Source organism: Triturus cristatus, chromosome 6, assembly GCF_964204655.1.
Source record: "Triturus cristatus chromosome 6, aTriCri1.1, whole genome shotgun sequence".
Lineage (NCBI taxonomy): Eukaryota > Metazoa > Chordata > Amphibia > Caudata > Salamandridae > Triturus > Triturus cristatus.
The window spans coordinates 1,442,085,411-1,442,111,812 of NC_140589.1; the positions used below are offsets into that span (position 1 = coordinate 1,442,085,411).

The 26,402-nt window shown below is 44.3% G+C and overlaps 1 protein-coding gene across 1 annotated transcript in view; it reads left to right on the forward strand.

Annotated features, from left to right (window-relative positions):
- The window catches only part of PPP3R1 (protein phosphatase 3 regulatory subunit B, alpha), a 194,049-nt gene that overhangs the window by 108,767 nt on the left and 58,880 nt on the right, over window positions 1-26,402 (forward strand). The window contains 1 exon segment of the mRNA XM_085612503.1: window positions 16,206-16,265. Within this exon segment, the coding sequence (XP_085468629.1) occupies window positions 16,206-16,265 (60 nt within the window).

Consider the following 26,402-nt stretch of genomic DNA (forward strand, 5'->3'; position numbering starts at 1 on the left):
GTTTTTCACAGAGTACTATAAAGCTTTATTGAGAAAAAAAACCAACGTGGTTGGCAGGATGTGATCCAAAGTACTTGACTCAGGAGAAGGCAACAAGGCTCAGTTTCGGATAAAGAACTGCCAAACCAAAAATGGTGGCACGCAGGAGATGCCGCATCGGGAGGCTCACGGTGCGTTACTGCAACAAGACGTCCCTCAGCAGTTCCAAACTGTGTAGAGAACGACGAGGCATGGCGAAGAACCAATGTGTCGTCAGAGTGAACCTCGGGGAGGACATCACGGCCAGCAGATGCAGATAAGGTTGCGCCTGCTATTATGGACACGTGCTGATTTTTTTTTTTAAATCACGGGAGAACGGTTGATTATTCAAATGTCCAGAGGGCAACTAGGGACAATAATAAAGACAAAAATAGTCTTACCCACACAAGTTCGCACCAGCACATTTGAGGTGGATGACTGGGAGGCGATCCTTCACCAAGTGGCCTCCACCAAACCGGTTTCATTTTGAATCCTATGGATTCAAAAGGATGTTAAAATGTCCACAGCTGACCTTGTGCATTGGAATTTAATGGGTCAGTTTCTGTGCAGGTCTCAGTGTGTAGGGATCACTGTTCCAGTGCAGATACGAAACATCTTGTAAACGCTAAGAAACACGTAGAAATATGCAGGCACCTCCCTTCTAGCGCACACATCATAATGTAGACCGGCTAAGTGCAGGTCAAATGTCCATGTAAATCACAATGTGTGCAGCGTCCGTGCAGTGTGAGTCCACATATAGAATTTCAAAATCAAAAGGCTTACTTTCCTTGAAGGCACCATTCTAGTGGATGTGGCCTCCTGACCCAGAGTACAGCACGCTCGGGCTGGGACTGTTCGCTGTAATGGACACTGGTGATGCATAAGAACACACAAACCTCGCTGGTATATCTTAACACAACAGGGGCATGTGAGCACTCCTGACACGAAGTGCATGAACTGCTCACGCATGTTGCTCCAATGAGACACAGAAACACGGACACCCAATCGAATGCAGTCCTCCAGAGGCTGGAGTGCGAGCCTTTCACTTCTCTCACTAGTTGACACACAGGAAACACATCGAGGTGAGGAAGCAAGGCAGAGTCCACGCACGTTCAAGATAGAATAAAACGTGGCAGTCAAGCACAAGCATTACATAGCTCACCAGGCTTGTGTGAAGTGGGATCTGGCACGCGCAGGTTGGGGGCGACCGGTGTAGTGGTCACTGGTGGGGCTCAGGGTGCCAGAGTTCTTGTTCCAATCGTAGTTTGTAGTTTCTTGTTGCTTCTTTTGAAAATCTTGACTTCTAGAACATTGACTTCTTTTGTTGAGCATGTAGAAAGAGGGTAAGTCTCCAAATTGTCACCATAAAATTGTAGTAATCAAGTCCACACAGGTTGATGTAGTTCAGGATGATTTATTGTAGATATGTAGATGAGCCCCACCAGGAGCATCCAGCTAGCTGCTCAGCCCCATCTCAACTGTAGCATTTCTTCAGAGTACCAACATTCCAAAATACATCATCACTGTAATGTTCCACTGGCTGAGCATGTGATGGAAAATGGCATACATTAACATGAATAGGAAACATGGATACTACAGGGATCAAAGTAAAACGAGTTAATAAGGAGATGGCAGCTAGAAGCTCTCTTTGCTAGTAAGAACCCTCTAGGCTTGTGTGTGAAAACTTTATAAAGAGGGAGGCAGGACTGGTGCTGTGTACCAGGATGGTAGCTCTGCCTTTGTCCTCTGTTAGCTGGAGCCCTTCCCTGCTCATGGGTACCAGAGAGAGTGGTTTCCAGTGTTGTGGTATGGGATAGCAGCCAAAGTTGTTGTAATTGTGTGACACTCCCACGGCAAAACCACACCACCGCCGTGACCCAGTGCCCCGCCCTTCCCCATGCGCAGCTAGTAATGGACTGAGCAGCTGTAAAGTGGGACAGGATAATTAATTAGAAAAAATAATAAATAAACTGTGCTTGCAGCAAATTAAAACACTAGCTTAGGAGAGCTGGTAAACGATGAAAAAAAAGTCCTTAAATTGGTGATAAAATGACAGTAGTGGAGAGATTGTCTTCTTAGTCCCTGCTCTCTGGGAGGAGTAAACGGAGGAAGAGGCATGATAAATGCATTTCATGGACAAATGGGGATATAGAATGGGAGGACAACGATATAGCAAGCATATGAGCGGCCTGAAGCCACTAAAGTACATACAACAGGTCTATTTTGGAGACCGCGCATGAACGCCGTCTAGAGCCAAGACCAAAAAGAACAGAGGTTCGAATCCAAATTGAAACACCTCTGACATAGGCAGAATAACCTAACCCTGATCATGCCATCTCTTTTGGAGATTTAGCCCCTCCACTTTTGTCAAGTGGATCTCATGGAGTGCTACTATGTGTGCACCCTCTCCACCTAAGGAAAGCGTTCATATCCTATATTTCCTAGGAGAGTTCATGCACTGCATTTTCAAGGTCAGACAGTTAAGTGGTGGCATTGTATAGGGAGTGAAGCCAACTGTTTGCCCAGTCACTCCTCTGGTCTAGAAAACAGTAGCAGTAGTTAATGCTTGCCTAGCTCATAACTTGCAGATATATTTATTAGTACTAGTGAAAGTGATCAATATTGGGTGGCCCTGTCTATTAAGCTTACCCAATCCCCGAATTCAGGGCTGCAGGCAACTGCCTTCCAGCCGAAAGACAAACTGGCAACCATGCATGATTGTGCCAGAGCTACATAGGACCCAGGTGGGTTGTGGGGCAGCGCATATAGAGGAAGTAGGAAGAACCAGCCGCACTCTGCCCATCCACATCCATGTTATCCAATACAGGACTGGCCCATGCAGCCGCTGCTGGAGAAACATAGCCAGATGTAAGGAGGGGTAGTATCAAGAACAGGTAGTCGCTTGACACTCTCAACCGACGCGCAGAAGTACCACTGTAGAAAACTTTACAGACCCAGTCTGGCGCCTGAGGATAATTCTAATGTAAGGAATATGTGTCTAGATCTAGTCCCTACCAGATAAGGTGTTACTGAAGGTAAGTAACTTATTCTTCTTGGGGAAAACAACTTGCTTTGTTTCTCAGGGGTAAATGCACATTAATATTATCCTATAGTCAGTTGCCTATTGGCAGCACACGCTTTTAGGAAACACATTGTGATAGTAACTGCACACCTCACTACTTGGATGACTGGCAATCAAAAGCATCATTCTTTCAGAAAGCACGGCAACATTTTCAAAAAACTAAATCTACTTTATTTTTTGGGCTCAACATAAACATCCACAAGTCCATGCTGACTCCATTATAGACCTGGGGTGTACCTGACTGCTGTTTTAAGCGCTCTGACAGATGTACATCTGATATGCAGATGCCCACCTGCACTTTGTTAGTTATAGCTTGTGGTAGAGGTGAGACAGTTGACTAGGGAAACAGCTGTTGGCATAGCCAGGCAGGACAGAAAACTCATGTTTCCTTCCCATCTCCCATAGAGGATTCTTTTTATTTAAGAGCCCAGAAATTGGTAAACACAGTCGTCCTCACTCTGTCCCTTGCACACCAGATAACATGAACATTCGAAGGGAGAAGTGGTGCAGGAGTGGATGAGCACCAAAGAAAGGGCAAGACAAAAAAGGGGGATGTGAACAAAGGGGAGATCTCCCTTATTAATGCTTAGTTCTCTCTTCAGCGATCGACTGGAAGACCCCTAATGGAGAAGGTGACAGCACCAGAGTGGCTTCCAGCTGGAAGCATCTCCATAGTGCTGAGCCCTGTAAATGCACCCCTGTACAAAGGAAATTGGGTTGGTTGTTGCACAAGGAATAGCCTCAAAATACTATTATGACGCTTCTTCATGTCTACTTTTATGTCAAATTTAGAATGGGGGGGGGGATAGGTAAACTTTCCACCTAAAGTGGAGCAGGTGTTACCCAGTTTAGTGGAATGGCGGAGTCTGTATGATGTCTGCTAAAGGCCTATGGAACATGTCGGACCTAGCAAGCAAGCATGTAACTTGTAGCAAATGGTGGAGGCTCTTTCCACAGCTAAACAGCAATCTACTTGGCGTCTAACCAAATGCCAATTCATAGCCCTACCCCTCTTTGGTACTGCGTATGTTTGAAGGGTGACAAACATATTGGCTAGATAATTAATGGGAGGTTTGTCTAGCAGTGCTTTATATTTAGTACCACTACTGCCTCAATCTATACAAACCACCTCTCAGGCTTCCAGTCCCACCAGAGCAACACCAATCCCAAAGTGAAAAAAGCATTGGAGATGTAATGGGTCTCGTATTGGTTTATGTTAGAGATATTGGCAGTGTCTTTTACCTATGTGTTATGGAGTTTATGTATGTGGAGTGGAGTGGAATTATGTGTGTTGGATTTGATTGATTAGTTGTGGATTTGTATGGCATGGAATTGTGTGGTGTTAATTTGTGTAGTGGAATTATGTGGCATGGCGTGCTCTGGAAATATGTGGATAGCAATTATGTGATAGTGAGTTACTGGAATTAATTGCAGTGGGATTGTGTTATGGAGTGTAATTATGTGTAATTGTATTTTGTGTTGTGGAATTGTATGTTGTGTTGTGGAGTGATATGTAGTGGAGTTGAATTACATGGTGTGCTGTTGAATTGTGTGGTATGATGTTTTATTGTGTTCTAAATTGTATATATGTGGTGTGTAGTGGAATTGCATTGTAGAGGGGAATAATGTGGTTTGTTATTGAATTATGTGGTGTGGAATAGATTTGTGTGGAGTTGAATAGTGTCATGGAACAATGGGATTTTGAGTGAAATTATGTGGCATGGTGTGGAGTGTATTTATGTGTATTGTTATGTGGCCTAGAGTGGATTTATGTGGGGGTGTATTTATGTGGTAATAATGTGAAAAACCAGATAAAACGTACACATTTAGTAATGCAATATTTGCAAGAATTTGTGTTGTGGTGTTATGTGGCATGGCGTGCAGTTGAATTACGTGGATAGTAATTATGGTGTATTTGAGTGTATTTGACGTAGTCACTTCTGGAGTCTGAGCAAGGTCACCGCAGATTCCCTTGGTGGCCACGGCCAACGTGTGGTCGTACTTTCTATGAATAAGTTCCAAATCTAGTACACGGGTATATTCACTTAACTTCCTTATTCCCCAAAAAGATGGATTACTCAGGCCCATTCTAGACCTCAGACCACTAAATCATTACATAATATCAGAACATTTCCACATGGTCACTCCAAGATCTCATCCCTTTACTACAAAAACAAGACTTCATGGCAACCTTAGATCTAAAGGACGCCTATTTCCACATACCAATTCATCCTGCACACAGAAAATACCTCAGATTTATATTTCAGGGAAAATCATATCAGTTCAAAGTTCTTCCCTTTGGGATCACTACAGCACCAAGAATATTCACAAAATGTTGTGGCAGCACATCTGTGCAGAGAAAACATTAATGTCTTTCCTTATCTAGATGACTGGCTAATCAAAGCAAACACATTCACACTTTTCAAACAAAACACTCAAAAGACCCTAGATTTTCTACATCCACTAGGGTTTGCCATCAACCTACAAAAATTTTTATCTACAGCCAGCTACTACTCCAGCGTTTCTAAGGGCCATGCTCAACCCAAATGTAGCTTTAGCATCCCCAAATGCTGACCGAATACGCAACATACTAACATTAATTCAATCAGGAACTCAATTTTCAGCCAAAATATTTCTCAGTCTTCTGGGCATGATGGCATCTTGTATTTACATAGTCCCACATGCCAGACTAAATACGAGACCTCTACAACAGTGTCTCTCCCAACAATGAACTCAGTCACTGGGTCTACTACACGATCTAGTGTTGCTAAACAGGGGCACATATCACTCTCTGCAATTGTGTAATCCACAAAATCTATCCAAGGGCAGCAGTTTCAAGGCCCAGTTCCCCAGATAATTATAACAGATGCCTCCCTAACAGGATGGGAGCACATCTCCACAACCTTACTATTCAGGGACCACGGAATTCCAAACACAAAAATCTCCATATCAATCACCTAGAGCTGCAAGTTGTTCATCTAGCGATCAAAGCCTTCCGAACTCCCCTAGAGCACAAGGCCCTTATGTGACCTTATGGCCCAGGACCAACCTAGAAATCTTGCTACTGCTGTGATAATGGGAGTTGAAGTGTTGGTACGTAAAATTCTTCCAACTCCTTCTGGTGCCTAGTGATTTACAAATTGGCCCCAGCAAAACACGACAAGGAGTGTCATAGGCTGGACAAACAAACAACATATGTGCCATCGATTCAACATGGGTCTGGCACAGGGGTACTCACAAACTTTCTCTTGGGGGCCAAATTTACAGTGTGGTTTGTGGCCGAGGGCCGCACCTTGGGGGCGGGGTCATTGGGGGAGGGGGCGGGGCTAGAGTAACAAAAAAAAACTGTGACCATGAGGTGGAACACAGGTCCCTGCAGTGGACGCCTTCGTCCACTGAGCCACCGGACCCGGCATACACATCTCTCTCTCTCCCTCTCTCCTCCGTCTCCCTCCCTCCTCCGTCTCCCTCCCTCCTCCGTCTCCCTCCCTCTCTCCTTCTATCCGTCTCTCTCCCTCTCTGTCTCTCTCCGTCTGCCTCCTCCCTCTGTCTCCCTCCCCCCTCTGTCTCCCTCTGTCTCCCTCCGTCTCCCTCCCTCTCTCACCCTCCCTCTCCGTCTCCCTCTGTCTCCCCCCTCTCTGTCTCCCCCCTCTCTGTCCCCCCCCTCTCTGTCCCCCCCTCTCTGTCTCCCCCCCTCTCTGTCTCCCCCCCTCTCTGTCTCCCCCCCTCTCTGTCTCCCCCCCTCTCTGTCTCCCCCCTCTCTGTCTCCCCCCTCTCTGTCTCCCCCCCTCTCTGTCTCCCCCCCTCTCTGTCTCCCCCCCTCTCTGTCTCCCCCCCTCTCTGTCTCCCCCCCTCTCTGTCTCCCCCCCCTCTCTGTCTCCCCCCCTCTCTGTCTCCCCCCCTCTCTGTCTCCCCCCCCTCTCTGTCTCCCCCCCCTCTCTGTCTCCCCCCCCTCTCTGTCTCCCCCCCCTCTCTGTCTCCCCCCCCTCTCTGTCTCCCCCCCCTCTCTGTCTCCCCCCCCTCTCTGTCTCCCCCCCCTCTCTGTCTCCCCCCCCTCTCTGTCTCCCCCCCCTCTCTGTCTCCCCCCCCTCTCTGTCTCCCCCCCTCTCTGTCTCCCCCCCTCTCTGTCTCCCCCCCTCTCTGTCTCCCCCCCCCTCTCTGTCTCCCCCCCCTCTCTGTCTCCCCCCCCTCTCTGTCTTCCCCCCCTCTCTGTCTCCCCCCCCCCCCCCCCCCCTCTCTGTCTCCCCCCTCTCTGTCTCCCCCCCTCTCTGTCTCCCCCCCTCTCTGTCTCCCCCCCTCTCTGTCTCCCCCTCTCTGTATCATACATGTCAACACTCCCGATTCAGGCGTGAGACTACCGATTTGAAGGCTAGTCTCCCGCCTCCCGATTCCTGCAAGCAAAAACCCGATTCCTCGGGGTTTCAGCTGACAGGGCTTGGTAATGTGTAACTGCTAATTCTTCCAGCAATAGTCAGAATGGCGATGCAGGGGCTCTAGAAGGGGTGAAAAACCAACAAAGCCCCATTAACAACCGAATAGTCTTTTAAACACCTGTGAAGTACTGGGTGGGGGGGGGGGGCTGTGTGTGTGCCCGGAAGCTGTTTCAGCCCGGGCTGACGGGGGAGGGAGGGGGGGTGTATGCACTGACCGCAACCTGCCAGGCCAGTGCACAACTCTTGCGTCCCCCTCTTTCTCTGCCTGCCATTGCGCTCAATGCTTCTGAAAGGTGATAAAAAAAAAACACGTAAATTTGCTTTCAAATGTCCGATCCTGCAGCAGCACACTTCCAAAGTCCATACATGACAGAAACCCGATTGAAGGTCCCATTCTCCCGATTTTTTTAAAATCTCCCACTTTGTTCTTCTGAAATGTTGGCATGTATGCTGTATCCCTCTCCCTCTCTCTCCCAAAGAAAGAAGGGGGTCTGGGAGTTAGACCTCAGTTTATAATAAATGTGAGATAACGTGTGCCTTGGTGCTTTCACTGTATCCGGGCAGACTCGAAATGGTGTTTGCATAAAGCTTTCGATGTGAACGTGAAATCGAGCGCAGTTAACGGCGGCGTATTCCAGGGTGACCAAGGGCGGTACACTTATGACATCCTGGGCTCCTCGCCCAGTTGACCGGGGGCGAGTGGTTTGTTTGAGTACAAATGAATTGGTAGACACGGAGACAACGGCTGACCGAAGCGCGGGCTTCGGCTCCAACGTACATCATCCAACCGGAGGGTTCCCTTTTCTCCACAGCTCATTGGAGAGACAGCCTGCAGCCTCCGGTTGAGTAGCCAATCGTTGCACACTGTGGGCTATTTTCGAACGTGGGACGGGAGCTTCAGCCAACCAGAGCAGCCCTCCGTCTTCGAGTGCTTAATAGGGCTCTTGCCTGCCTGAACTCCATTCTTCCTCGCTCGTACACCGGTACGATGTCTGGAAGGTCCGCGGGCCGCCAAGGAAGGCTTGCCGGGCCGTACTGTGAGTAACCCTGGTCTGGCATATAGGACACTTGTTATCACATGTTTTAGCCCACCTAGCTGTAAACGCCCTAGTGGGCAATGAGCCCACCCTAAACTGGAAAAATAACTTTCTATCATTTGGTTTAGTTATTCTATCCCAATACGGCTCTAGGCTCGGGATCAGCTTAGCTTCCAAAAAGATTCCTGTAAGTGATGAAGGGTCACTGGTTCTTAGTGTTTTGTGCATAATCATCTCCCAGTATTTTTCTTTCAGAATCTTTTTCGAAGGAAAGCAAGCTGTCTGGTTCTTCCCATTATGACTTTATGCCTATGCTTATTAGGGCATCTCTAATTTCTCTTACTCATCTGATTTTGTGAAAGGTATCCGCCCTTATTATATCTATGAAGCCTGCGGCATAATGTTCCAATTCTCGTGTAGTCCATAGTCTACGCCAGTATAATAGAGGGCGTAGTTTTGCACCCTCAGCCAAAGGCTTTCTTCCTAGATCTTAAAGTAGGGGACACACTGGAGTGCTTTGGGGGAGATTAGTAATATTACGCAAGAACCTATTTTCTGCAATAGTAAGTTTAGACAGGTTCTCATACCCCCATAGCTCTGCTCCGTAAAGTGCTGAATTAACCACCTCTATATTGTATACCTGGAGCACCAGGCTAATTGGCTTGGTCAGTGAGGTGTAACACTCCCGACAATTGCCGATGCTTTAGTGTAGCCAGGTCAATTTGCTGCTTCCATTTTAGATCCCTTTGGATATTGACCCCCAGGTAGGTAAACGCTTTTACTTGTTCCAGTGGACGATTATTCATTAGTATGCTACTTTTAAAAGCTCTCTGTGGGTTAAAAGACATAAATATTGTTTTTGACACCGACTTCCAGACCGCGAGCAGAACAAAACTCTTCAAAAATTATCAGGGCCCGCTGAAGACCGCTCGGGGTCTTTGAGATGATCAATGTGTCATCCGCAAACATTAAAATAGGTATTTTTTCGCCTGCAAGTGACGGGGCGTCAGTACTCTCCTCTTCCATATAATTTACTATTCCGGTAGGTGCCATCACACAGTCCTGTCGTACACCTCTCTCTACAGGCAAAGAGCTAGTAACCATGCCCTGGGAGCCCCATTGAATTTTGGCGTAGTTCTCCTCGTGCAATCTCATGACTAGTATGAGGAGCTCTGGTGGCATCCCCATTTCATGCAAGATCACCCATAGTTTAGAACGCGGGATGAGATCAAATGCTGACTTTTAAGTCGACAAAGGCAGCATAAGCTGCCTTTGCCCAGGACCACTGTCTTCCAATGCAGCAAGGTGCTAGTAAATGCCCGAAAGCTTGCCTGAAGGGGGGGATAGAATACAGTTCTCAAAAACCCACTCCTGGATCTTGTTGAGAATTAGTCTCCCCATTATCTTTTGTAGGGAGTCTATCAGGCTAATGGGCCTGTAATTGCCTGGCTGGGATTTTTCTTCCTTTTTATAAACTGGGATAATTTCTGCCCCTTTCCACAAATCGGGTATAGGGGCTCCTTTGGCAACAAAGTTAAGCAGCAGTAAGATGTACCTACTCCACCTTGTTTTATCATATAGGAACATATCTGCAGGTATGCCATCTGGGCCAAGCGCCCTGCCTCCTACTACAGATCCAAGTGCTGCGTTGACGTTAGTACTATTAAAGGCCTCTTCTTGGTACAGCATGAAGATAGGTTCCTCCTGATTTGGCTTAATGGGACTACGAGCATACTGGGGTTTAAAGTGTTTGACCCAATATTCCTGAGTTACATGGTTATGAGGGTGTTTCGGCTGGCCTCCTCTATCCCACTTTACTATATTCCAGAAAGATTTACTTTCACTCAAGGAACAAGCCTCCTTAAGGTCCTGCCATCTATTCTCGTCCCAGGATTGTTTGAGCTTTTTCTGTGCACTCTTATATACCTGTCTGGCTACTCGTACTGTAGCAGGCTCCCCCTTTTTAATTGCATCCCCTAGTGATTCTCTCGCCTGTCTACATTCCTTATTGAACCAGGAACTGGCTTTCTTATTTATGGTTTTGTTGTGCTTGCATCGGTTATAAAAATATGTGCGCAAATGGGTAAAACATTTGTTAGGAGTCTGGGTAGTGAGCTCAAGTGCCTCAATAGTTGCTGTGGTGGACTCTAACTCCGTTATAGCATAATCAACGTCCTTGGAAATATTAGCTATAAATTCAAGCTTTTCTGCTATCCTTGTCCATTTTAGGCGCCTCATGTCATTGGCGGGAACAACATCACAAGAATGCAATTCGCACCCGTTCTGTGAGGATGTCTTTTCTGGCCATAATCTCAAGGTTGCACACAGGGGGTTGTGGTCACTCTCCTGCCGATCCTTAAAAACCAGGTCATTGAGGGTGTGCCATAGTTTCAAACAAATTAGTATAAAATCTATACGACTGGCACTAGATCAATTATTAAAGTGATTTGCCCCTAGTCTGTCTAGTGGAGTCCTACCATTTGCAGCCCGGAAACCCTTTCCTATACAAATGAAATCCATTTGTATAGCTACGTCCGTCCAGTTTTTCATGGGTGCAAGCTCCAACTTTGGTACACCCCACTGCGCATCTTCTTCCTCTGTGAGGAAACTTTCCTGATTATCAAAGGGCTCAAACATGGAATTAAAATCACCCGCAATAATGACATTGGTGTCTACTGAGTATATATCAAGGAGGTCCGTCGAGAGCCGCTAAAACTTCCGACTTCCTCCCACTGGTGCCCCTCGCATATACATTGTAGATATCTACATTCTCCATAGGGCCCAGTTTCAATCGTAACGCCTGAATATCATTATACTTATTCAGGAGCTCCTCAATGACTATGCCTAGTTCTTGTCGCACCCAGTTAGCCAGTACCCCTGAGGGGTGACCTTTTGCTCCTCTCTCAGCTGGAATGAAATAATTTAGATAGCCTACACAATGTTGTGGAGCCATGAGCCATGTTTCTTGAAAGAGGCAAATATCATAGCATTCAATAAAAGCATGCCACTCTGGGGAAGATAGCTTTGAACCCATCCCTGCTATGTTCCACGATAGTAGCGTACCCCACTGGGAGCTATGGCAAGATTGCAATGCGTCTGTTGGGTTCCCAGGAGACCTGAGACTCGACTCAACGGCTCTCCATTGGAAGTGGAGGCATATTTATTGTTCCTGGGTGCCCAGCAAGCCCACCAGCATCTGTACTAGGGAGATAAATGGTAGATGGACTACCCCTGTTATTTACTGCATCTCCCATGTATCCTTCGTTTGTTTTGAGCGTGCCTCCTAGTCAGTCAATGTTCTCCAATGTGGAACTACCCATCGGGATTGTCTGCATCTGTCCGATGGACTGTCTGGGCTGGCTACTCGGCAGGTGCTGTCTAAACTGGATAAGTGATGAATCAGGGGAGCAGGTTCGGAACTCAAGGGCAAAAAAGATTTTCAACAAGATCCTTCCTACTGAGTGTAAGCTCAATGCAGTCTGTCTTTTGAGTGGGGAAGAAAGCCTGCGTGCCCTAATTATGTCTTCCCTAATTAGAGAGCGGCACCCCCTAACACGTCTTATCCAGTGGGGACATTCACCATATAGATGTTGTGTGCCTTATCAACATTCTGTCCTCCCCCAACTAGTGGGAACATAACTCTGTGGGTTTTGGGACTGGGCCTGGGGGCCTTGGGGTCTTCTGCTGGGCAGTAATTTAAGTTTTATGTTTTTTGCGCTATGGTTATTAAGGCTCAGGCCATGGTGGGTATTTAGATTGGTATGGGGTACTTGCTTCGGAGTGGGTAATAATGGTGCCAACTTTTGGGGCTTAGCCACTTCAGAAAACAGAGGGCTGCCTTTAAACTTACCACCATTGTGAGGGTAGGCATTTGTTCTCTCGAAGGTGGTTGGCTGGCTGGGTGGTACGGGGTTAGTAACTCTGTTGTTAGCGCATTCCAGATATGGTGAATCTTTTTGCGCTAAGAGCCTAACCATGGTAGAACCATGGTAGACCAGTCCTCAATCATCACTTTCATTGCCCCTATTTCAACCCTTAGTGACTGCACCAGTTGGGCCACCTCCTTAGTAGCTGCAGTGTGGGTTGCGACCTTCCCTGTGGTACTTACTAGGGGTGCCACAGGTAATTGGGGCCTCTCTTCCTCCGTGATGTTATACAATGCCATGTACCCATTTGTACATGTGATTAGAGGATCGATTTGTTGGAAATTGTCATCTTCTGGGCTAGGAGTGCTAGAAAGAGGATCGCTAGGAGTGTCGCCCGACTTTCCTACGTTCTGTTTTATCTCACTACTCTTGGAAATGGGCCTTTTTTTGTGTATTGAGAAGCCTAGCCGGAATGGTGACATGTCGATTTGGGCTCCCACTGTTGGTTTGTACTGATCTGGAAGCGGAGTTATCCCTGACTGGTCGTGCATTCTGTTTAACTGTTAATATGTCCTCACTCTCTACGATGAGCGTTTCATTCCTATCCATTACACAGTTGCTACCAGCATGCTTAGATACCTTTTTAGCATTTTTACTCTTACGGGCTCTACCACTGCTGCCATCTTCGTTCCCGCTGCCTTCCATGGTCTTTCTTTTCCCCATAATTCAAAAAGTGTAAAACAGTACTAAAGCTATTTCCACAGTCTGTCCCGTGTTTACTATAACAACCTTTACACCAAAAGTTCCTAACGTCGTTTAAAGGTCCTTGGGGATTTGTATGGTTTATGGCAATCAAGATCCGGCTCTTATCACTCGCCACGTGCACAGAGAGAAGAAATGAAAAAGTGCACACAGTACCTCAGCATTGAATGGGGTTACTCCAGAGTAAACCGATCCCGGAGGGCAGGTGACAGAGGGGTGGCCCTGCCTCTTCCTGACTATGACGGGCAAGGACGGGTCTGCCCTTGGTCCGGGCCTCACGTCCCCAAAGGCAATGCTCTATGGATGAACTGGTCCGGGATATTTGCATACACTTTTCCACCTCTCCTCCTATTTCCTTTAGTGGTCAGGAAACTCGGGCAAACATCTCATCATGATACTAATAGCTCCGACATGGGCTCAACAACCATAGTTCACAACACTCATGGAATTGTCTAGTCCCACATGAGAAGCTTCACCTGAACCCAGACCTCGCGCAGAACCATGGAACATTACGACATCCCAATCCCAAAGAAATTAATCTTGCAATTTGGCTCTTAGAGTCTGGATACTTACATTTGCCTGAAGTCTGTATGAACATTCTTAAACAGCCTCGTAAACCAACTACAAGGCAATGCTATGCAGCAAAATAGAAACGCTTGATGTTCTGTCACAAGAAAAACGTTAACCCTCTTCAGGCAAAGGTGCAAACACTTGTACCTATTGCATTTACAAACTGCAAATTAGCATATAAGTCTATAAGATTACATTTTACAGCTATTGCAGCGTATCTCCAAAAAAGACTACACATATCGATGTTCAAAATTCCTGTTATAAAAGCTTTAATGGAGAGACTTGAAAGAATAATTCTTCTTAGACTTCCACCTGCCCTGGAATTTAACTATTGTCTTAATAAGATTAATGGTCCTCTTTTCGAATCATTTCCTTCTTGTCCATTTCAATATCTTTCACGGAAACTGCCTTTTTAATTGCTGTTGATTCTCTTAGATGAGTCAGTGAAATTCAGATGTTAACCCTACAAGTGCCTTTCTTTCAACTACCCTGGGACAGGGTAGTGCTTAGAACTAACCCTAAATTCCTACCAAAAGTATATTCCAGTTTCCATATTAATCAATCCATTGATTTGTCTGTGTTTTTCCCACACCCAGAAAGAGCATTGCAATCTTGAGATGCAAAAAGGACATTAATGTATTACATTGACCGGATTAAATCATTTAGAAAAACGAAGCGGTTGTGTGTTGTCTTTGCAACTCCTAGTTTAGGAAAAGCAATTTCTAAATACGGCATTTCAAAATCGATAGATAAATGCATATAGACAGGTTAAGCAAAGGCTAAACAACGTTTACCTGTTCCACCAAAAGCACACTCCACTAAAAAGATTAAAGCTTCTGTGGCTTTTTAGGGACCATTCCAATTGCTGATATTTGTAAAGCAGGCACATGGTCTACTCCACAAAACATTTTGTGTGGATGTATTTGCACGCCAACAAGCCAATGTTGGTCAGGCAGTACTTAAAACTCTTTTTCAGGCAACTGCAACAACCACAGGTTAACCACTGCCTTGGGAGAGGGACTGCTTTACAGTCTGTGCAAAGCATGTGTATCTACAGGACACATGCCATGAACGGATTATATTACTTACCCAATTCGTATCTGTTCTTGGCATGTAGTGCTGAAGATTGACATGCGCCATCCCGCCTCCCCAAAAAGGTATTGTGTAGGTTGCAGTTTATTTCATACTAATGCATGGGCATCTCAATGCTTACGTACACAGCATTTTTACATTCTCACCTACCCATGACAAATCAATCTGAAGATGACATTGATGACCATGCAAAGTATTCCCAAAAGGAGGAGTCACACAGCCTTGTGAATCGAAGAAAACTTCTTGGGACAAAAACAACTTGTAATCATCCGAGCCCAACACTAGATGGCGGACTTATGCAAAGCATGTGAATCTACAGCACTACATGCTGGGAATAGATGATTACGGGGTAAGTAACCTAATCCTTATCTGATCAGCCCTCCTTGTTTAAGTCACTGGTTGTGATCCTTTTTTTTAGTGGCCTTACACAGGTTTCCTTCGGCACCTTTTGTTATGGCAGAGTGACCCCTAAATTGGGGACTCATCTTAATGTGAACACCTTTTGAACCTGTGCACAAATGTTCATTGGGGCTCTTGACCATGACTCTTCCATACGGTGATTGCTTTTTCATGTCATCTCACTGATGTGCAGGCACTGTCAGTGCAACCACAGTAGTACTACCCAAGCTGGTGTTTCGGGCTCTGGCGTCTTTTCTTCTAAATGTGGCATCTCCTTTCCATTTAGTACAGCATTGCACCCCTGTTTTAGTCCCTCCATTACATTTCTCTAAGAAGGATGAGAGACCGGATTAATCCTATGCTAGCCATTAGTTTTTATATTTACAAACTAAGGAGCCCCAAATGTATGACCAATGTTTTTGTGAGGTTCTCTGGTGTTGAGAGACATTCCAGAAATTGGCCACCTCCTTATCTAGATTGTTCTGTGAAGAAAAATGTGCTGTGACATAGCCAAAAAGGAACCTCCTGAAGGCCTTTGTGCTCAGTCTATCAAAGCGGAGACCATCACTATATCCTTGGACACGAGTTCTTGTGCTGGACATCTGCCAGGTGGGTTTTGTTCTACACATTCAGCAGCTTAACAGCTTAGACTCTGCTCCTCTGGGACTGTTATTTTGCCCACTTGGTCCTGTAGGATTTCCTGGTGTGAAGTCCATTCCCCCAGATCTGCTACTTTTTGGGAGTTACGGTTTTGGTATCTATTCAAGATGTGAGGAATATGCTGTTAGAAGTATTTATCAGAAGAGCAAGTTACTTACCTTCGGTAATACTCTTTTTGGTGACTACGATATTTAGTTGCATTTTCAGTTAAAGTGAAATAACGTTGCAGGGTCTAAATTTCAGTTTTTCTATTAGACTTTTAATTCTATTTTTCTTCCAACTCTAGAATTCATAGAGGGAGTATCTCAATTCAGTGTCAAAGGAGATAAAGAGCAAAAATTGCGATGTAAGTATATATTTTTCTGATTAATAACTTGCATGACTTTTTCGAATGTAGCACATTACATACTTAAGCTTTGAATTTGTAAAGTACTGACATGACAATATCACTGTTACAGGTTTCTCTAAGGTGCCTTAGAAAGGGGAATTCTCTTTGCCCTGTGCACATAGCCACTACGCGAGTATGAATGCTGACATTTTAAGTCATTTGTACATTTACCTGCGCTAACTGGGAGTTGGTGCCAGCAGGTCCCAAAAAGCCTCTGGCAGTCGCAGGGACTTTTTTTCTTCACACAAAAAGGTACTCCCTAAAAATATGCTTTAATATTTGGGAAAGGAGGGCAAAAGAACATTATTCAATAAGAACACTTCCTACTAAACCTTTCTACATTCAGCAGTGGACTTCATCCAATATGGAAAAGGTCCCAGGCAAATGCATTTACAGACTTCATTTTACATAGTTTATTTTTGACAATTTCTCTTATTTTCTTTTTCACGTAGACTTTCTCATACATATGTGCTTAAAACTGATCCAAAGATAGACAAACAGTACTCCATTAAATACTAAAATCACGACGATAAAGCATGCAACAATGTAACATAGATTCACCCCGTTAACTAAATATCACTCGTACCACACTCCCAAGCACTCCATATATATATATATATATATATATATATATATACACACTCCAAGAACAAACCATTTTGAATTGACAGCCAAGAAGACCATTCTACTTTAGCCTTCCATTGGTGCAACATGAATTAGTATGTTCTTAAAATTGGTTAAAGCATGTTTCGGTGGAACACTTATTTTAAGCCACCTTCTTTAGGACCCAATTCTCTTTGAATATTTTTAATTCACCCAATCCGACAAGCTGGGCAATCTCTATTAAAAATAGAAACATGTGGGTCACCACCACATATTTAATGGAGCATGGCTTCAGAAAAACTTTATATGGGTGTTCTAGACCACACCAATGATTCATGAGAAGTAGAAAGAGTGGGAAACATTGTGGAAAAATTATTGTCCTTTAGGCCATGCATGGTGGGAAGATTGAAAAGAAATGGAAAGTATTTGTCACTACTCCATAGAGTTTTTGCACAGGCCCATATTATTGCCTCTGTTGCCCTTATTGGGCCACAACGGATTGCATAGGAATTATTTGGCAATTTCAGCAATGCATCGATAGTCTTTATTATACTCAACCTAGAGGATCGTGACCGTAATATCAATTTTCCCTAGGTAGAAGGTTTCTGGGGGTTTATCATGGTGATTTATTTCTCCACTTTTGCCACTACGCTTGCGTCTAAAATATGTGAGGTGGCAGTAGTCTTTCATTCATTCCTTTCTTTCCATTTCCTTTCATTCTTTCAATCTACTGTTACATACCCGTCCAAACAGTCATTAGGAGGTCATGGATGTGAAAAAAGACTAGAAAACACCAAGTCTTAAAGCTGCCAAACCCACGGTCGCCTATCAACGAAATAACTGATTCGGATTTTAGCAAGGAATTAGCAATGCTTGACTTCATATAGCGCACTGAAACAAACACTGGCCAAAAGCACGTAGAAACAATTGGATACAAGATTAACTTTAGAGCACGATCTACAATCACTAAGGAAGCAGACTAAAAAGTTGGGCTGGTTAGGAGACTCTGCGATTCTAATACAAAAACAAGCCAAGCGGTTTGTAGGCGGAAAACAGTGACCCTGATAACTTGAAGTTTGAGAACCCTGTGAGCCCTTTGGTTCTCTTACTTAATCAAGAATGTGATGCCTGAAGTTTCTAGTGTTCCTACCCCCAGAAATTCTAACTAAAAGTTTCTATAATCTTTACTCTTTTTCTGTGTTTTTACACATTAATGCAATTTTGGTCATGCATAGTCTTGATCCTTGAAATATGAGTGGGGAGAACTGACGTGGTGTATATTTCACGTTGATGTTTCTAGCTGGTTGTGCTTCAGCTCCTCGGTGGATCAGTTTTTCATTCAAAGAACAGTCATACAAGTGCAAAGTTTTGCATATTATTGATTTCTGAGTAACTGATCAGTAATCCATCTCAGAGTTTTGGCGGTTATGTTCACTCCTTTATTCTTCTAATAATAATCTAGTTTCGCTAACAGCCTACCCTAATCCATTCATGGGTAAGCGAATGAAAAGGAATCTGTTTCAGTAATCTCAAGGCAGCCTTGCCATCTCTGGAGATTGTGAATAGTAGAATGTCTGATAGCAGGGCTGGCGTGGCCAGAGTAACAGACTCCAGACCACTCCTGGGTCAGCAAAGGATAGGCTTTAGTTCAGCAAATGAAATTAGCTTATACCTCATGATGATGTTTGTGAAACACCATACCAGGAGAAAGTCTGTATTCTTATTGAGGAGATCCAAAGCTTATGACCTCTAAAATAGTGTCACACGCTCTTCGGCCCTCAAAAAGACTATGGTTGCTAGGTTTGCTGTGCTCACAAACCCATCCCCTATTCTGACATAGGTACGAGTCACATCGGCTTTGTGGCAGCCAAGGAAATTGTACTTTTTCAAGTCCTTGGAAAGACTGGAGGAAGATACTATTGTACTCCTGCAGCTGGTGCTCATGGTAGAACAAGTCGGGACAAGCTTAATTTTTATGGTGGGGTACTCCAATCAAAGGCATATTATCTCCCACATCAATAGGCAATTAAGTGAAGAGCCATCAAGAAGGAAGATTAATTGTTGGTATTTCTCAGCAACAGCACAAAGGAGTTATTCACAAAGACAGAGTGGCGGCCCTGCACAAGGACAGGTTCTAAGCAGCTAGGCTTTTTGCTAACTCGCCATAACGCAGCGATGATATATCCCACCAAGAGCCAGATACTCAAGGCAATGGTGAAAACAACAAGGCAGACCCCCAAAGAGATCCAGGACGTCACCACCTGCCTCAGGCATGTGGTAATGATGAGGGGTGATGGCCGCACCATTGCACGACTGTGGAGGGGTAGATGAAGAAATTGAGCACCCAGCAGCTTGGTTGACTGGCAGGAGGTAAAGCAGCAACAGGAATAGGTCCAGCTAAGGACCCAGGTCCAGATGCATATGACTATGTGCTGTTGTTTCCAAGTGGTGAAGTGTGCCATGTTTGCACTGAGAGAAATTAATTGAAGTCACCAGACCATGACCCTAAACAGCTGTGTTGGTGATAAGCAAGGTCTGGTAGGGGCTGTGCCAGGGAGGTTGCAGAGCAGTCTTCCTCTTATGCACTAGGATGTAAGTAAATCCAGTCCCTGGGGTGAAGAGAGTGGCAGACCTTGGTAGAATACTCCGGTATAGCAGCTTGGACCTGAGAACGCAAACTGTAGAGATAGCTTATAAGCTTTCTTCAATACTGTGAAACAACATCATTATTCAGTTGTAAGTCTGACTTCGCTGTAGACGTTGGAGGGTTTGAGGGTTACATCATAGTTCGCCCCATCACTATATTATCAGGGCTCTAATTAGTTGTCTGAGTAGGTTTGGCTCTGATGGATACAAAGTCACAGACCACTTCATTTGTGTTTCTGAACATTATTTGCTATTTTATTCTTAAGTGTGCCATTATTTCTCTGTACTTTACCAGCTGACTCTGCTATTCCCAATGCTTTACAAATCTGCACTACGGTCAAGATGAAGTGTGTTCCTTGGTCACGGATAGCCGGATTACTACTCCAAAACAGGGAATGAAATCCCTGAGGAGACGCTTTGGAACTGCGATGGCATCTGTTGTTGCATAGAGTTAAGCTTCCACCCACCCGGAAAACCTAGACCATCACCAGGACACATTAGTCTGGCACACCTTGGCATCTGGACAAAATTACTCTGCAGGTGGTTGAAGAAAGCCCTTAAGAGGAGGGCAGCTGGGGGTAAGGGGGGCTTGATCCCTCTCCCACTATTATGGGACTGACAAGTGACACAGCAGAGACAATGATTTTGAGTAGTGGAAGGGAGCATGCCAGTTGGTTACTGTAATACCTAGCATACTATCCTTACCTACATAGGCTGCTCCATAGTATAACCTTGCAATGTTGGGAAGTAGAAGTTTTGGTACGACCAAACACCCAGTGTTTTCGATCCAACAACCCCTCAGGGCTCCTTTTACATTTCTGATTGATCCATTATTGATTCTCTTCCTCCAAGGCTCTCCCTGTAAAAAAGACAAATCTTTCAACGATAAAACTGGAAATAAATTGGTTTGTACAACATGCATTGTAATATCAGCATTTTCAAACCGCATGGCTTTTCTAGCAGCTGAATCGGCCAGAAAATTTGCTTTAGTTACCTCATTTTGACGATATCGATGGGCCGTGCACTTGATCACTGCTAACTTCCTGGGCATCATTAGAGCTTTAAGAAGGTTCCATGCATATTTACAATTTTTAAAAGGAGTTCCAGCAGATGTTAAGAACTCCAATTGCATTCAAAGGTGCCCATAGTTTGTGTCACTCAGTCTGTGTGCACAATTGCAATCTTTTCTGCAGCCAGGGTACATTTGCTGGGGAGTGCACAAAGCTCAGCCACTTGGGTGGATCTCACCTTCGCTAAGTCACAACTTTCTACAACTTGATATATAGTAAATTAAGTGTAACACACAACCAAAACACCGTTATTTTTTAGACCAGATTTATCAACAAGGTATAATATTTCTCAATTCGGATTAGGGAAATCCGTTAAATCGATACAGGGCTTGGTGAATTGTAATACATACAGTAATGAGGTTCTCCCTCCCTAAGGATTGATGCCAGAGAAGAGGGGTTCAGAGTGGGACAACTGAGGAGGGTGATGTGTAAAATAGACGGGACTCCTGGTTTTATGCTATTTGTTTTTTACCATTTCACATCAGCATTCATCCAGATTTATTTTTTGGCCATTTTATTGGTATGTATCCATATTTATTTTATGTTTTGAGAATAAACAGTCATAAAAAGGTATATTTCCACATTTAACTGATAAAATGCATACATACTTGGCAAATTAAGCAACCACAAATAACAAAACACTACACCCACATGTAAATATGGCATTGTATACAAATATATGTTCACTAATGCCTGTATTTAAGGAAATCTCATCCTGTTTATTAAATGCACATGCTCGGCTGTTGGCCTGGAATTCATGAAGGACCGCATGGAGAGTTACTCACAAGAAGTATTTTTCCACTTTTAAAAACAGAGACCGAAAACACAATTTTTTCTGTCTGTATTTTATCTGTAAAAACAGAAAACTGGTATTCTTAAAAATAGACAACAATATAATCTCACATCTGGATAATCTGACTGAGAGGTGCTTGGTTTTGTTGCAGACACCAAGGGCAGCAGCAGCATGTGGGAATAAACAATCAAAGGGGAAATCGGCAGTGTTTTTAGAGCCTATAACAAGATGTGCAGAGAGCCACAAACAGAAGCAGGGCAGGAACCCAGCTGCAACTGAGTCCTGGGCTGCAGAATATTATTTCCAGACTTTTTCATATCCACGTGGTCCTATAACTGGCACTCCAGTGTCAAACCCGTTGCCCTCATGACAATACATGGTAAAAGGTTTAGCATAATTGGTAAGCCCCAAAGTGTGTAAGGAAGTTAAAGCATGCATTTTTGGCTTCCCTATAGCACTGCAGGAGTTTGGGAGTGTCTTTTCTGACAAGTCCAAGAAAGTTGAAGAATATGCTGAATAGATATTTTCTGCGGGAAGTATGGCATTGAAATCTCTCAATACAAACTGCCTAATGAGTTATGTTCATGCCTTGCTAGACTCTGCCCAGGCAGTGATCCCTAATTTACCTGCTGATCTTCAAGACTGCTTTAAGGAGCTAAGGGGATACTGCCAGCCAGCAGCGAAACAAACAGGACTAGGCACTGTGGACTCAGTAGCGAGAGCTATGGGAACTTCAATCCCTCTCAGAAGACATGCCTGGCTGAGATTTTCAGGGTTTTCACGGGATGTACATCCAAAATTAATGGCCTTACAGTTCGATGCGTCTCAGCTTTTTGGTGCTAAGGTGGATTTAGCAGTTAAAAGATATAAAAAATGTAAAGCTACTGAAAGAACCCTTGTGCTAAAAACTCAACCCAGAGACAACCGCCAGTTAAAAAAAGTTGTTGCTTAAGTTAAGAATTCTCCTTTTCTCAGCGGCAACACCAGCTGACGAACCTTCTCTATAGACAATATAGATGGCATGGCAAATAAAGACAGCGTGCTCTACCCACCCCCCTCCTCTTCCCCAGCCACAACAGGGAAGCAGTCTTGGTTCCGCGTTGTTGGTTCACATACGACCAGTTGGAGGGTGGGTATCCTCTTTTCCACAAATGTTAAGGAAAATCACCTCAGACCTTTGGGTTTTACAGATTGTGGAAAGTAGGTATGCCCTTCGCTTTCAACAGACTGCACCCTCCCCCTCCCTACCCTCACCCCTTTCAAACATGTTCCTCTACCACAAGACCATCTATCTATTTTTCAGTAAGAAGTCCTTTCTACATAATGGTGTAGTGGATCTGATTCCAGACCAAGAACAGGATCAAGTATGTTACTCTTCTTATTTCCTGATCCCCCAAAAATATGATGGACTTCGTCCAATCCTAGACCTCAGGGTGTTGAACTGGTTCCTCAGAATGGAAACATTCAAGATGCTGTCCCTTGCTTAGTTTCTACTTAAGCTGCAAGCAGCAGACTGTATGATGTCTAGTGGCTTACAAGATGCCTATTTTCACATTCTATGGCCACATTGATCACGGATGCCTTCACCCTCTGTTGAAATGCTCATCTGGAGGAACTGGAGAGCAGGCAATATGTCTAACTCAAGGCCTTTCGTCCTTTCCTTTGCGCTCAGATCTTTATGGACAACATTACTGGGATGTGGTTAATCAACAATCAAGGGGGAGTAGGATAGTCTCTTTTCTCCACAGAGTCTCTACGGCTTTGGTCCTGGGCTCAGAACCATCAGGTTTGTGTGGTAACAAATCACATGGCCAGATTGCTCAGCGTACGAGCGGACAGTCTGTCTGCATCATCTTGCCGACCCCGAAAGTTGCCTTTGCCCAGAGGTAGGCCAGAGGATCTTCCAAATGTGGTGGACTTCTCAAATAGATGTGTTTATCAGTGTCTAATGCTCACTGGCGAATTTTCTGTTCTCTTGAGTATCGGATGCAGGGTACATCAGTGGATGAATTTCATCTGAAGTGGAACTTTGCACTTAAGTGTTTCCTCTCGGACCCTGAATGTTCAGAAAGGTTTGCCTCGACCGGGCACAAGTAATCCTAATAGCCCTGCGCTGGCCATGTAGGGTGTGGTATGCAGACCTTATTCACCTCTCCCTATTGCTATGTCTCCCTCACCGGTTGGACCTCCTCTCGCAGGGACAGGTGCTACACCCCATTCTCCAGAGCCTCTACCTAAATGCCTGGAGATTGAGCAGGGCAACCCAAGTGCCTTTTTTCATCTCCTGAAGTGGTGTATGTCATTTTATGTGCAAGAAAACACGTAACCTAAATTATTTATTCTGACGAATGGGACAAATTTGTTAAATGATGTTCAGAGAAATCTATAGGTCCTATTCAGGCTCATTGTCTGACCTTCTCCATTTTGGCCTCTCACTAGCCCAGCCGGACAGCGTGGTGCCTACTGTTAAAGGTTATTTGTCAGCCTCATCGGCTTTTCTATGCCTACCTGATCAACCATCACTTTTTAAATCCCCAATTGTTCTAATATTCCTTAAGGGTCTCATAAAAAGTACTTCTCCCTTCAATCTGACACAAATGGTTGTCAACTTGGTTCTTACCTACCTAATGTGTTTCCTGTGAAAACATTTACATAGTTGTCCCTTACGATTGTTAACATTCAAAACAGTCTTAATGGCCATCACATCTACAAGATGGGTAAGCGAACTTCAGGCTTTGAGTGAAAAGCCTCTCTTCACCTCGTTCTTTCCAGACTAACTGGTGTTAACAACCAGGACTTTCTTCCTGCCAAAAGCGGTGATTCCCTTCCACTTAGGTTAATCTATAATTAGTTCCACTTTCTGTCCTCCTCCACATCCAACTAAAGAGGAGGAAAGACTTCATCGCCTTGAATTCCAAAGACTTGTAAGCTTCCACATAGAACACTGCTTGAATTGCTCTTTGTGGGGTGCATTGGAAAAATGAAAGGCAAGGCAAGTCCACAAGTGGACACTCTCAAGATGGATTAACCTGTGTATCAAGATCAGCTATTTCCTGGTACACAAAGAACCTCCAGAATGTATTTGGGCTCATTTTACCAGAGGCAAATCTTCAACATCAGCGCTAGCGAGAGGAGAGTATTTAAAGCGGATATTTCCGGAGCAGCTACTTTCTCATCCCTGAACACTTCTGCAAAGCACTATTGTTTGGATTTCGAAATGAAGAGGGATGGTCACTTCGCTCATTCAGTTCTTCAGCATTGTTTGGTTAAACAGCCATGCACCCACCTCCGTTTGTGGGACTGCTTGAGGAGCCTATTCAAAAGGTGTGGAATATACAGATCTAGCCATCAGAAGAAGTTTCTTGCATTTGGTACGGATTTTTCAGATGATTACAATATCTATAATCTGTAGATTCCATACCGACCCAACTACCTCCCCATTGCACAGCTTTTCATACTAATGATCCGGTTTGTTCTATTTTTGTGTTTTCTTCATTTAAAAGAAAACTGCACCTATATTATTGATGTTAGTTTCACCTGTTTGCCTTGAAGGTGCTTTAAAAAATGGATGGAAACTGACGTTATCTCACAGACTGGAGCAATTTTTGGCCCCACTGATGTCACATGGTACTGCGTGCAGAGCAGATACCAACCTGCCGGCATGGGAGCGCGACCAAAAATGTTTCCTGATCCAGACTGACGCTTGGGATATTCAATAGGTGAAGCTTTGGTGCCGCATGTATCGAGCTGTGTGTATCAAACGGCTCTTTGTAGGTTCTGCCGCAATGTCTCGTAAGTTTCGCGCTGCGTCGCTCAATCTTTGATGCACACTTTTCACAGAGCTCCTGGGTATGAGCATTGCACGTCATGTGACCGGATATCACTTTATGTCGTTTTCTGTTCTTGCCACATGCTGTCTCTGTGCCGCTTCTGGGCTCAAAGGGCATGTCATGTGATTACATAATATTTGTGGATGGAAGAAAACACTTTCCCTGTATAAGCATTGGATTGACTGCCTGGGCTGCAGGAGTATATTAATTATTCTATATGCTTCGACTAGAATTGGCTATTGGATGATTTGTTTCACTGAGGTAACTGCTAATATTAACCCACAATACTGAGAACATTTGGAGAATGTCACGATTGGACAAGGAAGTGCCTCGTTTTGGCCCTAGCGGATCTCATATTTTGGGTCTCGGTTCAAGTGGGTCTGATAATTCAGGCCCATCAACCTCTTCTTCCCGTAGAAGGTCTTCTCCATGTGTGAAGAGTTAACCATTGTATCTTCAGGTCAATGTGCTAACTTAAGACCATTGTTTTTCCTTATGGACTGTATTTTACATTCTTTGGAAGTTTTCTTTTGAACACGTCTTATAGATTGTATATATATTCTTTGGAAGTTTTCTTATAAATTTAATCATTGTTTTAAGGTCCTTACTTTTGATTTTTCCTTCTTTCTGTTTTGTTCCGTTTGTAAGTTATTATTCTTTGATTGGGTGAAGGGGAGATGTATTGTAGTCTGTACTTCTGACGCCTGTTATCTTAGCTCTGTTGGTTCCAGTTGGACCACTCGACAGTTTGTCTCCCCTGAAGCATGGACTCCTCACTGTGTCCTTCCACTGCTCACATTTGAAGCGCTACTTTTTCATTTTTGTTTAGGCACTCCACGAGAGTGCATGTGTGTTCCTGCTTTTTTACATTTGCTTTTTTATTTTTTCACCTACCAATCTAACTCCAATTGGTAAATAAGGGAAAAAAGGGCTTGCGTTACTTTGTAGAAAATGAGGTGGCCGGGTGAGTCCTGCCAACCTCCTTTTTTTTTTTTTTTTTTTTTTTTTGTTCACTCTTTAGCTATGCTGTTCGGTATCTCTAAAAACCATTGGCAAAGCAAAAAGGTCCCATGCTTGTTCTAAACGCGTTAGTTATTGTACGTCACTTCCTAAATGTATATTGCATTATTTGCCATCATTAAATGACTAAATC